Source organism: Cryptotermes secundus, unplaced genomic scaffold (genome assembly GCF_002891405.2).
Source record: "Cryptotermes secundus unplaced genomic scaffold, Csec_1.0 scaffold378, whole genome shotgun sequence".
In the NCBI taxonomy this organism is placed as follows: domain Eukaryota; kingdom Metazoa; phylum Arthropoda; class Insecta; order Blattodea; family Kalotermitidae; genus Cryptotermes; species Cryptotermes secundus.
This window is the reverse complement of record NW_019734966.1, coordinates 646,679-665,019: the sequence shown is the minus strand read 5'-3', so window position 1 is coordinate 665,019 and position 18,341 is coordinate 646,679. Positions and strand designations below refer to the sequence as shown.

General features: G+C 39.9%; 1 protein-coding gene across 1 annotated transcript in view; it reads left to right on the top strand.

Moving 5' to 3' along the window:
- Positions 1-17,741, top strand: part of LOC111869060 (replication protein A 70 kDa DNA-binding subunit) — a 43,449-nt gene extending 25,708 nt beyond the window's left edge. The window contains exons 8-13 of the mRNA XM_023860257.2: positions 1,381-1,493; positions 4,494-4,740; positions 6,751-6,908; positions 13,598-13,681; positions 15,103-15,294; positions 17,437-17,741. Coding sequence (XP_023716025.1) covers positions 1,381-1,493; positions 4,494-4,740; positions 6,751-6,908; positions 13,598-13,681; positions 15,103-15,294; positions 17,437-17,568 — 926 coding nt within the window. The 3' untranslated portion in view covers positions 17,569-17,741. The remainder of the gene's footprint in view (positions 1-1,380; positions 1,494-4,493; positions 4,741-6,750; positions 6,909-13,597; positions 13,682-15,102; positions 15,295-17,436) is intronic.
- The last annotated feature ends 600 nt before the right edge of the window (positions 17,742-18,341 follow it).

Sequence of the window (18,341 nt, the reverse complement as noted above, 5' to 3'; positions counted from 1 at the left end):
TGCTTTCTCGTCTGTATCTACTTCTTCTTCCGGTTCCACTTTCAAGGTTTCTGGCCGATTAGGTCGATCATATAGTTCTGTAATATAATTTTCCCAAATTTTCAGCACTTCTCTCTGATCTACTATTCTATTCCCCTGGGAGTCTTCGATGTCAAGATTTTGAATCCCATGATTCTCTTTCCATCCTAGTTCTTTTGTCTTCATGTACATTAAATCATAACGGCCTGTCCTTTGAAATTCCATAATCTCATTACATATCTTCTCAAGATATTCCTTTTTGGCCCTGTCCGTGACTCTTTTCAATTCATTCCTCAGTCTCCTGTATTTCCTCCTGCCTTCTTCATTATTGACATTCTTCCATTTCCTTCGCTCCTCCATTTTACTCATCATCTCCTGTGTAACCCATGGTTTTCTTGCTATCTTTTCAACTTTACCAACCAATTCGCTAATAGTATCTAACATGCATTCTTTTATATTCTTCCACTGCACTTCAGCATTTCCACTTTCACTTTCAGTTGCACTGAGTTTCTCTTCTAGGGTCTGTACTGCATATAGCATGCCAGTATCTTGCTTCACAAACTTTATTGACACCCCTCACCTTGTTTGTCATTTGTCACAGTTCTTTCTTCATGATCACCATCATTTACACTCTTGTTATTGTTAATTGTATGTGCTCCAAAAGTCACCAGTTGTGTGCAGTCATCACCTAAACTGTCCTGCCCCATAATGTCATCCAAAACTTAATTTACAACATCACTAATTTCAAACTCATGAACACATGGCAGGCTGAAGGCCTGACCATTTTGAGTACAATGTCAGAGCACTTTTCTGTGCTCTGTTGGAAGGCTTCCGACATTGTAACTTTCCTACACAGGTTAATGTACCATCACAAGCATCTCAGCACCTTCTTTATTAATATACTGCAGTATTACAGTATTTTCTTTACCAAAGTGTCATGTTTATTAACTGATAGGAATGAGGTTATAAATAAAGAGTTAGCAGCACTCTTTCAGATTTTGACATCTCCAGTCCCTACATTTTTAAGTCCTTTAACATTTATGTAATACATATGAAAAATTGTTGCAGTCATGAAAAGTTGATCTTGAGATATTGACAGATTTACGCTTTTTAGGGCACCTTTTTGGAACATCTCTCCCTCCCTCTCTCTCTCTCTCTCTCTCTCTANTATATATATATATATATATATGCATGTGCATTCCGAAAAGTGCTAGAACAGCCGGATGGATTTTATTCACATTTGCAATTTAAGAATTTATCCATAATAGATCATTCCCAGTGAAATGAAGCAGTTTTTTTTCACTGTAGTTTATATACAGAATTGACAGTGCTCTGCATGAAACTCAGCTTCTGCTGTTTCAGATGTCATTGGTGTCTGCAAGAGTTCTGGTGAAGTTCAGACCTTAATTTCCAGGAACACTAACAAGGAACTGAAGAAACGGGAAGTGATGATTGTAGATCAGTCAAACACAGGTGTAAGTAAACTAGCTACTTGAGAATGTGCAAACCAATATTGTTTTATGGAGGGTGGCAGATTTTTCATTTGCAACTTTTCTACATATCATGCAATAAGGAAATTTATGATATTCAGCATCTAACACTGATAGGGTACCGAACTCTTGGAGGTTGAGATTGTCTGGGCATGTAGCTTGGATGAGGGAAAGGAGGAATGCACATGGAATTTTATTAGAAAAACGTAATAAAAAATATTGGAATTGGGCTTCTCACAGCAGTGACTGAAGATTACTTTCTTCTGGGTTGTAATGCCATGCAGTCCAGTAGAACTTCACTGACATTTCATTTTGTGGGACCATATTGTCTCCATCATTATTGTTGAGTAATCAAGCAAGAAGCAACTGATAAGCTCAAAAAGGAATGTGATTTCAGCATGATGGCATCCCTCCCATCTTTGTTGATATGGTGATTAATTTGTTGGGCAACAATTTTTGGACATGTGAATCAACCATGGGTGTCTGAACATCCAGCCTCCATGTTATCCTGAGCTGAACACACTTTATTTATCTTATTGGGATGTGTCAGAGGAAACAGTCATGCTACTAAAGTACAAAATTAAGATGACCTGCTGTTTCTCATCCTGGTAGCTATGACAGAAATTAGGGGCATACCTAGACAACTGATTCATGTCAAGGTCTCCATTTGACATCGTACTAAAGTGTGTGTAAGCTGCAGAAGGTAACTTTTAGCATTTCTTGTGAAGAAATGTATGCAAGTCTTCACTACTCAATCAGACATTTGCATTAAATGTAGCTTAAAATTTTGACTGGAAGGAACTAATAATTTGGGCTCTTTGTTTTTCATTAATTATGACTAAAATAAAAATTGTAAACATGAATCCTGAATATGTATGGTAGTATGTAAATTCTTTAAAAAAAATGGCAAGACATGACTTGTAAAGGGTAGTAAATTGAACTGCAATTTATTTGCATTTTCTGTTTCAAGTATTCTCCTCAAGAACATCCTAAAATTTGGCCATAGGACTTTGAATGATTCTGTGTTGATACTGTAGCACAGGGAGTATGTTCATTACTGTTGATTACCTCAACACAGGATTTGGTTTATATCTAGTAGTACGTGAAACTAGATACAGATCCATGGTGAAGAATCTTGAATGATTATTAAAGTTTTCAGTGCTTTCATTTCAGTACTTCATGGGTTCTTTATAAGAAAGTCAGGTTATGGTGTTACAGTGTTTCTATCTGTCCCCAGTAATAACTTTTGAATCAGGAAGTGAGTTTACGTGAAATTTGTTGTGAACAGCATACCACTAGAGACGTTTATAGTTTTACACTTTTGTGATAGGAGCAGTGCTTGTGCCACTTAATGTGGGGCCCTGAAATTTGGTGTGATGAGTCTACATTGAAACCAGGAACAGGTACAACACAAAAACAATTGTCCACACAATAAGAAGTACACAACACACTCTAAAGAGAAATAATTTAGTCATGATGTCACATTCAAGAATATATGAAGAAACACATATACAGAAATAAAATCTAATAATATTATATGTGAATAGTACCAGAAATATATAAAATACAACAGTGAACCCTGGATGATAAACACCGCCTACAGTACATGACAAAATAATATAGAATTTTACAACATAACGGGACGAGCACCCTTGAAGGAGGGGGTGGATGCGGTAGAATAAACACTGCAAAAGAGACCTGGAGAGACCGAATGCAGACGTTGCTAGCAGGAATCCATGGAAACAATGGAAGAAAAGGAATTGGGATGCACTGTTAGAGTATTCGGGGCAAACAGCCTTAAGGAGGGAGCAATGTGGCGTATTGGCTCTATGCTGGAACTCTTGAGCCACTGAGGCCTTGGGGCATGTGCGCAATGTGAGTTGTGGATTGTATCGGCACGTTGCTAGGCGACAACTCTGTGAATGCTTGGATGGTGCTGTATCTGAGTGTAATCGAGAGAGTGCGTGTAACCAATCCATAACCAATTAATAAATCTAATCATCCAAACTAGAACCCGTGATTTCATCATGCGTATCCTCTACCCATGACAATATTTTTACAACTTCATAATAGTTACATGTATTATATGATTATAATGATTAACACTAATATGGGTCAATATTAGGATATTTCATTGACCTGAGACATATTTAATGAAACTGCCTGAAGATGGTCCCAAATGTGGACCGAAACATGTAACCATTATTAAATGAAACCGATGTAAACATATTGTCACGTATTGGTCGTATAACGCGACAAATAACTTCACGCCGTATTTGATGTAGCAAATTTTATTTCACATTCGCACTTACAATCACCCAAATTACAGATTTACGATTACTGTTATCTGCAGTATCACAAATAGTACACTCCAAATGCCAGAATACAACTGACTAGTTGCTGGCTAACTCGGAACTAACTCGGAGGTAGCTCGAGGACTCACTCGGCGGTAGCTCCAGGACTAACTGACTAGGCGACTGTTACTTTATAACTCTCCTCGGCTGTCACAGTACAACTCGGAAATGTCTTCAGTACAACTGAAGTCGCTGACTGCTACAGTAGAACTGACTGGTAGCTGCTGTGCAGCTCACTTATATAGCTGCAGTGCTTGCCTGTTGCGTAATGAGTGCCACATCACAGTAGGAAGTTGATTACGGGTACGTAGCGTTGCGTGTTACGTCACCGCGGAGGGGTGGGAGGGAGCGCTACGTTACCTCCACGCGCTTGTGGCCTGAGTTGCCACGTTGCAGTTGGGTAGGGAGGGGTTCTCCGTTGCGCAACATGTTACAATATCTACCAGTGTTGTGCAGAAGTTTACTGTATGTCAAAATGTTCTGACTTCTGAGTGAGAACAGGGACCAGCCTTGGGCTGTCATGAAGGCAGTAATGAAACTTTGGGCAGGGAATTTCTTGAATGGCTGGGTCATTACGGGCTTTGCTGCAAGAGACTGGTCAGTTCATTGTGTACTGGTTTGTGTGATGCAGGTTACGCTCACTCTCTGGGGCACTCAAGCAGAGGATTTTGAGGGCAGCACTAACCCAGTTTTAGCTGCCAAGAATGTGCGCATCAATGAATATGGCGGTGGCAAGAGTGTCTCCTTGCTGCAGTCAAGTGTGTTGCAAATAAATCCAGACACTCCACAGGCCCATAAACTTCGTGGTTGGTTTGATAGTGTAGGTGCAACACAAGAGCAGGAAAACATTTCAGGTCGCACTGGAGTTGCAGGCAGTGGTGAGTCTGTTTGATCAAGTTATCTATTTTTATCATCTCTCTGAAAGTATGGAGACCAAATTACTGATTCCTAGCCTGTTTCTCACACAGCAAAATGGATACATTTAGAAGAAATTCAAATAGTTACACTATGAATGTTTTATGACATCCAAGTAGCAGAAATTCTTTTTTTAACCAATTAAGTGTGTGTGACATCTGTACATATCATGCATGTTTTCAGTACCACTGTTGTAGATATAATGAGAGTCAGCACTGCACATTTATACATCATGCTTGTTAGATCTTCTAGTTAATTCAGATTGTGACAGTAAGGTGCTGATTGCTTGATAACTGCCCAGGGTTTAAGTTTCTACTAGTAGACATTATGGCAGGCCCTAGTAAGAAGATGCTTGTGAGTGATGAGGTGTTATATAAACTATTGCAAGAGAATGAATATAGTGTTATTTCTGAGATCGAATACAATAGTGACAGTGAAATGAATGTGAAAATTTTGTAATATGGTGAACAGAGTGTCAGCTCTGATGAAGAAGAAAATGCCAGTGACAGCAGCATGCAGCATGGCATATGGGCAAAGGCAGGTGCTGAGCGAACATGTTTTCCATTTACTAGGAAGCCTAGCATAAGTTGATTTAGAAGATCTCAGTAACCCCCTGAAATATTTTGAGTTGTTTGTAGTCCAGAAATTGTGGAAATAGTAGCCAGAGAAACAAATTGATGTGCCCAACAATTTTTAGAAAACCTGCCTAATCTGAAATCTAGGGCCTGTCATGCGAAGGAGCGAATAGAAATGATACCGTGAAGTTGCTGCCATTCTTTCTGTAACAGCGACTTAAGTAGAAACTGGAAAACAAGCTATTTTGCCTGGAGAAAAATTCTGGAAATGCTTATATTTTTGGACCTGTTCAGTGAGAGGAAGTTTTGCCTTCTAGTCGGGTTTCTTCATTTTGTTCACAACAAAAGTTATGATGATGCAATTTGCAGACATACTTTTTGTGAATAAATCCAAAAGTACAGAAGCTTACTAATATATATAACTAAACTTTAATATAATGTCTGCAAAATGAAAATACACATATAATTGGTCTTTCAGAGACTTTTTGTTGCATGATTTCATAACTGCACATGGTTGAGATATTGACTTTTAAAAGGGGATCAACAACTATAAAATTAAATGTCACAGTAACAAATTGAAATGCCCAGAGAATTTTAGTGTCCCACTGCAGAAGAGATAAGAACAAGAAATATATACACTTAACTGGTTGAATGCAGCAGGTAGGTATGATCTACCAGACAAATATAATGACAAGAAATTAAGATAATCTCATTGTTATACATAATTAAGAAATTCTGGAGAAATTGGCATGACCATATTGAAAGAGTGAAAGGAGTGGATTGCAGAATGTGCAGTGAGCTATGGATGTCATGAGAGGAGAAGACTAGTATGCCCACAGATGAGGCAGAGCCACCATTTTTCTTAAAAGCTGGAACAAGCCAAGTGCCTAAACTGTGAAGAAGTGATTGTGATGATCAGTTTTCTGTTTCCTCTGCAGTATACTCAGAGCATTTCCAATTACGTTCTTTTGAACTGCAGTAGGTGTGAGTTATTAACAAACCATTTGCAGTTACAGGCATGTAGAGTTACCATTGTGCTGAAGCACACACCATAAAAGGATGTAGGGTATGGAGGTGAAGCTCCCCTCATTGTTAAATTGGTACTAGATGGAAGTAAGTGCTCAGTTTCTTTCTTTTACTTTTTCCCAATTCCTTGCACCACCCCCCAAATGCCACTTGCTAGGAGACTGGATGTGCCTCTTCTTATAAGAGAGAAGCTCCAAAGATAGTCACTGTGGCAGTGTTTAGTAGTCAGCACATGGTATCATCATAAAGGACTGCGGCGGCGGCGGCGGTGACAGAAGAAGACCATTATACTTTGGGTCTGAGAATTATTAATCCTTACCACAACCTTCTGTTGAAATTATCAGCTCTTCATTTTCTTGTTTCTGGTTCAAGGTTTCTCAGCCAACTGGATGACTCTGAAGGAAGCTCAGGAGAACCAGTTGGGTTGCGGAGACAAGCCAGACTACTTTACAAGTGTGGCCACCGTGCTCATAGTGAGATCAGAAAATTCGCTCTACAAAGCCTGTCCCACTGAAGACTGTAATAAGAAGGTTGGTACATTTCCAGTCACAGTGAAACCAGCTGTCACACATATGTGCATTCAGTTTTTAAAGCCAATGTACTCTGTGAACCAGAATATGTCGTGCCTTAAGTAGGCAACACTGCAGAAGAATAGCCCTCTGTAGAGTGTAAGTATGTTTGAATTTCCCACTGCCATGTCAGTACCAGGTGGCACGGGGTAGCGTAATTGGTTAAGGCACTATGCTACAAGCTGGAAGGTCATGGGTTTGAGTCCCAATGAGGTGGAGTTTTTTCAGTTGACCTAATCCTTCCATCGACACTGTGGCCCTGGAGTCAACTCAGCCTCTTAACAGAAATGAGTACCTGGAATCTTCTGGGGGGGGGTAAAGGGCGGCCAGGATGTAAGGCTGATAACTGATAACCTTACCACCATTTGTGATCCGATTGTCTAGATAATGTGGGACCCTAAGTGTCTCACAACCCTATGGGCCTCCACGGCCTGTTACAGGGATAGCTTTGCCTTTTTACATGTCTACCAGAATTGTGTTTAGGAAAGAATATACTTAAGCTGCTAATGATAATGTAACAGTGTATGTCACTAACTGATGGTGGTGCAACCCATCTCTTCCCACTAACCATGTAGTCCCCCCCCCCCGTTTGGTCAGTATCCCACTCAATATTCATGCAGTCATAGCCTCACAGGGGCAAGAATAACGCTGAAGATGGCAGCTCTGACACCCTCAACATTGTATGCAGAGTACTCTGAAAAGCAAAGTCACACATTAAGCCCCCACCAGGAAAGCCTAAGGACCATAGCAGATATGTGTAGCCAGCATATTAAAGCAAGCAGCCAACACCACAATTTCTAATATTATATTTCAGCATCCTGTTGCATTAAAGTATTACTCCTGCAGTTTCTCTTCTATCTATAATGCAACACGCCCTTTGTTTTATATGACACCAAACTTAAGTCAACTCACTAAAATTCCATCTGTAAATAATATATATTCTATAGACTGAGGGTGTTTGAGAACAGGGTGTTAAGGAGAATATTTGGACCAAAGAGAGATGAAGTGATAGGAGGTTGGAGAAAATTGCATAATGCATAATGAGGAGTTTCATAACTTGTACTCTTCTCCAAGTATAATTAGAATGCTCAAGTCAATGAGGATGAGGTAAGCAGGGCATGTAGCGTGAATGGGGGAGACAAGGAATGCATATAGGCTATTGGTGGGAAAGCCAGAAGGAAAGAGACCACTGGGAAGACTAAGGCATAGATGGGTGTAGAATATTAAATGGATCTTAGAGAAATAAGATGGGATGGTATGGATTGAATTGATTTGGCCCAGGTTAGGGACCAGTGGAGGGCTCTTGTGAACACGGTAATGAACCTTCGGGTTCCATAAAATGCTGGGAAATTCTTGAGTTGGTGCAGAATTGGCGACTCCTCCAGAAGGGCTCAGTTTCATGAGTAAGTAAGTAAGTAAGTAAGCTATATGTGTCTGCCCCACAGGACCATCTTCAGGCAACACATCCTGATGGAATCTACTGCACTATACCCGCTTTTGTCAGTAATACATGTTGTCATTCTCAGTTCTGGTGTTTTGAGAATGTCCATTCTTTTTCTGTCTTTGTATTGCTGCTTCTCTGTGCCCCTTTGAGTGTGCCACTCCCCTGGTTGTGTGTACCTGGTACTGATATGGTGTACAAGAAACACCAAATCAATCCAAGGTAGACATATTCTCAAAATGAAATTGAATGAAGAATCTGTTCAGCTTCTTATTAGGGTTATTGTATGTCCCTTTGTATATACGAAATTGAAATGCCAGGACACTTGCTTGTACGTGTAGTTACCTTGAAGCTGTAAGGTACATCACTTGCCAGTCATGCATGTGGTGTAAAAAGTAAAAAGTAGAAGTGAAGCTATCCCTGTACCAGGTCGTGAAGGCCCATAGGGTCCCACATTATCTAGACAATCGGCTCAAAGATGGCGGTAAGGTTCTCAGCTTTACGCGCCGGCTGTGCTTTGCTCCCCAGGAAAAGTATTGAATTAATTCTTGGTACTCATTTCATTAGAGGCTGGGTTGACCCCAGGGCCATAGTGCAGCTGGAAGGATGAGGTCAACTGAAAAAAACCCAATGACCTCATCAGGACTTGAACCTGTGACCTTCTGGCTTGTAGCATAGTGCCTCAGCCAAGTACACTACCATGTGGCTAACAATTATTTAAGATATTAGAAGTAACATGTTCATACATTGCTTATTCTGATGAAATTGGGATTATGCACAAGTAAAAAGTGTATACTGGCTTGGATATTAATTGCAATTATTTAGACTTGTAAAAACATCAGAGTGTATAATAATGATTTGCTCTTTCCTGGCTTGTCAATGATGTGGCTGCAGGTCAATGTCCAAATCATTTTTTTGGCCAGTAGGCATAGGCATGCACATTCACACATGGGCATTGCTGAAAATGATGACAGAATAGTTTCTGTATGTACTATAAATAGTTAGAGAAACTGTTTCTGTGAAATAAATGTTGGTTGGTTGGTTGGTTGGTTGGTTGGTTTCCAATGGCTGCATTTGGGATCATTTAACCCATTTTGCTTCTTGCTTTCCAATAGAGAGCACTTAAGTTCTTGCTTCGTTGCATCTCCTTCTTAAGGTTAGGGCATTGAAGGAGATGTTCTTTTCCCATAGATGATCCTGGCAAGTTGCACAGTGTACATTCTTCTGTGTTAACATATTCTTATCTTACAAAGATGTGCTGCAAGGAAGGCATGTCCTGTGTTCAATCGAAAATTTGCAACAGCTTCTTTTCTGGGTTTCTTGCTGTTAATTTCCCAAAGTTTTCCTATTTCTGACCATTTCTTGTTGTATGGTTCTTTGTTGATGGTATGGATTATTTCTCTACTTGTTTTAGTTTTGATTTTGTTAGCTAGCCTGTGGGCACTTAAGATTTTATTTTGGCGATGCAGTCTTGTGCCCTTCTTTGCCAGTTCATCAGCAATATCGTTTCCATTGATGCCAACGTGATGGTATCCATTGAATGTATATTATCTTTTTTGTGTTTTCCAGTAGTGTTATTAGTTTTTTCATGCAAATGAATGTAATTTTGTAATTAGTAATATCAGAGATTTCTAAAACGATTGATGTGAAATAAACACTGAGAGAACCTCAGTTAAGAATCATCATAGCTGCCTCAAGTCATGTGGCTTAAGTGTGTGTTCAGCATGTGGCATTACTCTCCATAGGTTGTGGTTATGCTGTAATGATTTTCAGGAGAGAGAGAACATGAATATTAATTTTCCCATTTGTCAGAATCATGCTAAATCAAGGTACAAGTTCTGGAATTTAAAAAAATTTCTTTCACTAACTGCAGAGTGAATTTGCTAATTACTAATTCAAAATTCACTAAGTGTAGTAGAATAATGCATTGTTTTCATTGAGCTGCAGCTGGGACCAGATAAAATATTCAGTAAATGAGGATTCACTGTACATGAGTTTTGTATTTTAAAATAAAATGATTAAGCACCTTTAGTAACTTCATTATTTGATTGGTAAATGAAACTGAATCAGGGTAAAACTAATTCCATGGTGCAGAGTCCTTATCAATGCTCATTCAGTCAACAGCTTCTTTGTCCTTTATGGTATCCAAGGGGTCCTGCCCCCCCCCCCTCCAGATAGTCACAAAATTTTACCATAGGTCACATCCTCAGCCCTTTTTCCATAAGATTATCTTAATATTGTGACATATTTGCGCTGTGCAGGACACCCCCCTTCCAGCGGTGACGTAACAGCATTGGAGCAGCTGCCGTTGCTACGGTAACAGGCCAGTCAACACTGCCCCCCTCCTCCACAGTGACATAACAGCACTTCCCACTGTGATGTAACAGGGGATACCGCTGTTGACACGGGCAACAGGGAACGGTATAAAAAACCGGCTGAGCAGTATGTGACGAGAGTGTGTGATTAGGAGTGACACAGTGTGGATCGTGAAGTCACCGAAGTCAGTTGCAGTCTAGCACTTGCCGGAGTGAGTTGAAGTCCATTGTTATTGAGTTCTATCGAGTGAATGGAAAGGACTACATCAGAAGAAGTATTTGTGATACTGCCGGTGGCAGTAGTTGGGAAATTATGAATTGTATAAGTGTGAGAGCGAGTGTTCAATAAATTTGCTATATCCAATATGGCGTGAAGTTATTTGTCGTGTGATATACCCAACACTTGACAATTTGGTGTCAGAAGTGGTTTACGAACTCACACACGCAAAACCACACGGAAAAGACATGGAGTCAGAGCAGACGTTGGAACTTCTGCTGAAGGAAATCAGAGCTGGCCAAGTAAAAGCAGAGGCCATAATGGAGGCTGACTGAGAGGAGTGGAGAATCGGCCAAGAAAAATTGCAACGGAATGAGAGCCTGGTGAGAAGAAATCCGCTCAGTGATGTTTGAGACAATGAATACCAGAAAAGAGACGATGGCCTGCGAAGAGATGGAGGCATGTCTAGAAGAAAAAGAGCTGACCTCAATGGGCAGGAAACCTGAGGTGGCACAACAACAAGAGGTCCCCATAGAAGACACCACAGTAATGCCAGTCAGAGAACCAAAGAAGTAAAGGCATAGGGATGGAAAACTGGCCATGGAGCGCTGCCGCCAGAAACCGAAGGATAAGACACGGGAAAAGAGTGAATCCCAGAAGAGATTGGCTGTCACCCACAGAGGGACAAGCCACTGTGCAAAAGTGGCACAGCAGAAGGAAAATGTCATTGGGAGGAACTGCACCGTGGCCATGATTGAGCAAGCAACCCAGAGAGTAGGGCTGCTCAGGAAACATTTATGGACGCACCAGGAAGGAAAAAGAGGAATGAAGGACTGAGGCTGCAAGTGTGGCCGCTGTACATGAGAAAGAAGAAGGAAACCGTGAACTACATCAAAGGGTGTGGATCAGAACAGCGATCACACCTGGAAAGTGGAGAAACGAGCAAGAAGACCGTCAATGTGATTTTCAGAGGAAAGATCACGAAACAAGTAGTTGGTACTTCCAACGGGTTATGAAAAATAAGAAAATATACCTTGTGGAGGGGTAGGCCCCCTCCAAAACGGAAAACGAAGCAGAGCAAGCAGAGGAGGAACCGGTAAAACAGAAACACTGGCCTCCCCAGTGAGAACGAATGTGCGATGGATGGTAGTGAGGAGTGAATGTGATACAACGGATTGACGAACGCTGGACCATGGAATTGTTCGGGACGAACAGGCTTAAGAAGGGAGCGGTTGTAACGGCCATAGAATAGTCACTGCAAGAGGAGCAACTGAAACAACAGGAGAGGCAGCAAGCACAGCCTTGGGGAAAAAAGGAACGGGGATGCACCATTAGGCTGTTCGGGACAAACAACCTTTAGAAGGGAACAGTGCGGCGTAGTTGCGCTATGCAGGACACGCCCCCCCCTCCAGCAGTAGTGACGTAACAGCATCGGAGTAACTGCCGCTGCTACAGTAACAGGCCAGTCAACACTTCACCTCCTCCCCCGCAGTGACGTAACAGCACTTCCCACTGTGACGTAACAGAGGATACTGCTATTGACACAAGCAACAGGGAATAGTATAAAAAGCCGGCTGAGCAGTATGTGACGAGAGTGTGTGATTAGGAGTGACACTTTGGATCGTGAAGTCGCCGAAGTCAGTTGCAGTCTAGCATTCGCTGGAGTGAGTTGAAGGCCATTGTTATTGAGTTGTATCGAGTGAATGGAAAGGACTACATCAGAAGAAGTATTTGTGATACTGCTGATGGCAGTAGTTTCCAAATTGTGAATTGTATAAGTGTGAGAGCGAGTGTTCGATAAATTTGCTATATCCAGTACGTCATGAAGTTATTTGTCGTGTGATATACCCATCACGTTACAATATTATCCGCTCTTGAGTCTCCAAATGATTGCTTCCCTTCTGTTTTTCCAGCCAGAACTCTGTATGCATTTCACGTCTTTCCCATGCATGTTGCACATCCCTCTCCCAGTTCACTCTTGAATTGCTCTCCCTAACAGTAATTATTGAAAAATGTAAAATATTTATGCAGTTTTTAATTATATAATTTTCTCCAGTCTCCTGTTACTTCCTGGTTTTACGTCCACGTATTCCTCTCAGCTCCCTGCTCTCAAACCCTCTTAATTTACTGTATGAACCCACATAATATGTGTCTTCCCCTTTTTTATACTAAAAATTCATACGTCTCTGTTCCGTCTTGTTTAAAAATAGTGGTAAATTATTCAAGTAAATGCTATGTGTTCTTCCCTTGATATAAGAAAATAAGTGTCATGCCCAAACACGAAAACTGGCGATATTGTAGCTCTGGATATTTTGATCTCTGCATTTTTAGATGTATGTGGGAAGGTAGGTGTTACAGTTAATAATTGCAGAAGCTTTCGAATTCTTTCTGACATGTCACTGCATTGAGCAGCTGGTAATAGCAACACAGGTTGAAGCTTCTGGAAGAATATGACATTTTACATGGGGAAGGGTGGAATATAGAGAACTTTTGTGCTCTACACAGTGAATATTGGCTGGATGTGGCTTTCTCTGGTTATGATGCTGGAAGGCATGGCTTACTTCATTTTCAGGGGACATGATGTCATATACTGAATTTGAGTATTGTATTTCAGAGGCTCTTTTCCTATATGTCAGGTGAGACCATAGTAAATTGTTATGTTCTGCTGTGGTTGCAGGTCATTGACCAGAACAATGGTATGTACCGGTGTGAAAAGTGCAACCGTGAATACCCTAACTTCAAATATAGGCTGCTGCTTTCTGTAAGTATGTTATTTAAGACATTCTGAAGCATATGCTATTCAGTGGTGTCCGCAGTCTTTGCATGCCTTGCTGGATCAGTTCTATTACTGCGTCCTCCTATGTATGTTTCCTCTCACAGCCATTTTGTCTGCACATTCTGACCTGTACACAGGACAATTCAGAAGGAGTGTGAAAGAAACTCTGAAGTTCATTAATCAAGCAACTTAAAAAAAAAATCAGTTTGTTGGGCCTTCTCTCAGGGTGTCTTACCTTGCCTGTTCACAAAATGAACTGACCCACGTTTAGAAGACATTCACTTTTGATGCCAGGGCGCATGTATCTACAACATGATTGAACCCCCCTCTCCGACATTTTCAGTAACAATTGTTTAAATATCCTCATCAGAACAATTCAGATTGTTGAATTGGCCAGAAAAGAATTACATATCTGGCCAGCAGCATTCCTCGGTTTGAACCCCAGAGTTTATTATCTTGGGGGTCTCATGAAGCAGCTAGCATATGCACAAAGAACAGAAATACACTCCTTCAAAGAATTTTGGAGACTGCAGATGAAATTTGAAAAACCCACATTCTTGAGGCTATAACCACTGCAGTCCCATACTGTGCCAAACTGTGGTTTCAAGCCACTCGACTTATGAAAATTTTCATTAAAACCCCTTAATTCTGGAATTTTTCATCTTACTTTCAAACTGCCTTAACTCAAAATGCTTCTAATTAAGCCCACATTAACAGGACTCATTTTACTCAGAATCATTTAACATACCCATGAAGTTTGGCAGAACCATCCTACATATTGTGTAGCATTGCCAGGAACATAAGGTTTGCTGTTAACCCAGATGCCTCCAAGGCACGGGCACAAAGGAATTCACCATTATCATTTCCTGACTCCATAGTTGAACTGGCATACCAGATATCAGACTTAAGTAGTGGTGTGACTGATGTTGAAAATTCAACTCAGATTGAAAAATGCCATAAATATTCCCAGTTTTGACCAAAATTGACAAGTGTGGATATAAAGAGTTCTGTCTTCTGGGATATATCACTGTGCAATCCGCCGAAAGTCAACTGACATTGAGGAGTTCGGTTTTGCTTGCCACCTGCTTTCATGCTGGTTTCTTGCTTTGCTTATTCTTCGACACTGAATTTGGGGGGGGGGCACATGTTCCCCTGAAACATCAGTTGACTTTGAAAAGACTACAGAACATTATGTCCCAGAAGGTAGAACTCTTCATTACCACCACTGTGAGAACCTCACATCCTACAAATGAGCATACAGTTGTTACATTTCAGATAATCAACACAATATATATTTTTTTTTTTTAATTTTGCAGTATGCTTTCAGTTTTAAATTTTCATGTACTGTCAGTTAACCATTACCATCCAGGATTTTACATTAACACTGTTGGTTTCTGTGTGAACAGGTGAGTTTGGGAGACTTTTCAGGTAATCAGTGGGCCACTTGTTTCCAAGACACAGCTGAAATACTGTTGGGTGTAAAAGCCCAGGATTTGGGAGACCTGTTCCACGATGACAGGCAGTTCCAAGAAGTGTTCCACAAGGCAGCATTTAAGACCTACATTTTCAGGCTTCGGGCCAAGATGGAGAACTACCAGGTAAGTAAGAATGGCATTCAGTTCATTGTAAAGGATTCTGATGATTGTGTGTAACACACAGGATTACAGAATTTTCATACTTTATCATTTGGTATTCTAAGTAGTAGGTCTCCAACTCTTTTTGATGACAAAAAGTGTTCCAGTTTCTGAAAAATTGTGTTCTTAGAATACCAGATGATAGACAAAGTCCAGAATGTCAGTATTCCTGGGCATTCATTTTGCTTTGATGCTACACAGGGGAACAAAAACGTGTGCAAGGTCACAATTTATGATTTCTAAATCCAGATATTTTAAGACTTCCTTGGACAGCAGTGGCTAGCTGTTTTCTTCATTCGTAAACAGGTTTAACATGATAACACCAAACATGGTTTTCCCAGTTCTGCGTTACTGCTGTATTTATTTACAAAATAGTTAACACTTATCCATGAAATATTTTAATTCTTAAGATGATAACATTGTGGCAGAAAGTTCTGAACTCCCAAGCACTTCTCATAAACTTATGACTCTGTATCATTTTGGGGGAGTCTTCTACTTGTGTACATTGAGGATACTTTGCACAGAATAAGCTGGGAGGAACACTTGGGGAGAATTACAAGCCAGATCCTAAAATATCAGCCAGAAGAGGAGATAAGTTTGGGAAGACCTGAAGTGATGCAGGATTCTGTTTTGTAATATCCATGATGGATCTCAGAAGGTCTTATATTGAAAGAGTGATGATAAAATGTAGCAACATGTGCTTGTTACATACGTTTGCAAGTGAAAATAAGTCGTGTTTAAAAATCAGTCATTGCACAGGTATATAGTGAAGTGAATAAAAGTATACAGAAGATTATAAAAGATCATCACTGCCATCCATTGTGGTTGATAAATGTTTTTTTCATTCAATAATTCATTTACGTGTTTCAGTCAGAGTGACCATCTTCAGAAAAACATTAATACATTTGGAAACCGCTATTACAGTGTCACTGGTTACTACCAGTACACACAGGAATCACCATTACAGTGTCATGAATATAAAATATTAGCTTTTAACAATTACAGCGATGTGCATGAATTTATGAAACCATTTATAAATCACTACATCTAGTCTATTTACAGTATGGTTTAAATATGTTGTTAAAATCTGGAACCAATTTGGTTTATATGGCCCGAACAATCGGATGACACAAAAGAGTCCTATTCTTTAAGCAACGGAACTATGACATGGTAGACACTAATCTTCCCTTAAAGAGAAGCAATATAAAGGACAAAAACCAAATTGGTTCTAGATTTAAACAAGTTCTTTAAATCATACTGTAAATAGACTAGTTGTAATGGTTTATAAATGTTTTAATAAATTCATGCACATCACTGTAAATGTTAAAAGCTAATATTTTACATTCATTACATTGTAATGGTATCTGTGTATATTTGTAGTAACCAGTGACATTGTAATAGAGGTTTCCACACATATTGATATGTCCTTCTGAAGATCGTCGCTCCAACTGAAACATGTAAAGGATGAATTATTGAAGGAAAAAAACATTTATCAATCACACTGGACAGCGTTGATGATCTTTTATAGCATTGCTAGTGTGACAGACCAGGATGAACCAAGTCAAATATACAGAAGATACCTACATTGCGAAAAAAGAAAAAAAAAAACTGATTGTTTATATTACATCTGTGGTGGGGCAGTCAGTAAACTCGCCAGGATGTAGTGTTGACCACTCAGCTCCATCTTGTGCCTTGGTGTGTGGAGTTTTTCTCCACTTCCCCTTCGTGCTATATGCATTGACTTCAATTTATATCATTAGAAAGCACATGTCACATGATGAATTTTTTGTACAGCTCTGGACGAGGAATTCAAACTATAATATAAATGCAGTAGATGCAGTGGAACCTCCATTTATTGTTCCTCAATTTTAAGGTTTTCCTTCATTTAGTATTCAGTTTCAATGATGCTAAGTCAGTAATCCCAGTGTTGCAGTTCCTCTTTTATTGCTCCAATCCACTGCTTCCTAAATGTACAAAAATGGAGGTTTCAGTGCATTCTGCTATCTGTTATTACATTTCCAAGTTGCAAGTAAAATAAACCATACCTTGTATGCTGCTGAGCATAGTATGATTCTGTAAAATGTTTCATAATGATGTATTTTTCAGGAAGAGAATCGACTGAAAGTGACAGTGACAGAGGCAAGATCTCTTGGCACTATGCAAGAGCACAACGCCAGACTGATAACAGAAATAAAGGAAATGGCTGGCATTGGTAATTCTGTGCCGTATGGTAACTGAATTCCTTTAACAGTTATATTGGTGAAAAAATATGGAAGACTTGTCTGTTACAGAAAGATTATTTTGAATCACATATTCTGAGTTTTTCATCATATGTAACAAGGAAAAGGCTTAGTTTTATAAGGAAATTTACATCATATAACTCATTGTTTTTCATAAATAAATACAAGAGAAATGCTGTAACAAGTTTTATTACTTCTTTAAACTTCTTAACACAGTAATACAGTGTCATCTTGAACAGTCAGACCTGGCTTCCCCAGCTGTAATAAAAATGAGCAACTGAAGGTGAAGGTGCTTTCAGTGATAAAATGACTGTTGGCTGTATCATTGTGCAGTTATCTCCTGTAGCTCTGTGGCTACACCTCCAAATGACTTGCTGCAGTACATATCAGTGTCCCTCATGTTCCTGTTCATATGACATTCAGAAATCTGTTTTGCTTCATTTATGGTAGTGAATTGAAATGATGAAATATATGCTTAAACAATTGGTTTTTATGTATGATGTCCAAGTGATAGAGTTTTAGCTCCATTTTCTATTTTTGAATTTGTGAAGACAGTGCATTCACTTCAGTCCTTGATCAAGAAATATGAGTACTGTGCCGTCTACTCTCTGCTACCACAGCACCGTCACTCTGGCACCTTTCGGCTCCGTCTACCCTTCCTCAATCGGGGGTAGGGGAAACGGTGCTCCATCATACGGCTCTCGTGCTGTGCTCACACGCTCCCTATGTTAGAGTAAGGGATCCAAGCTAGCAGCGGGGCAAGTCTAGTTA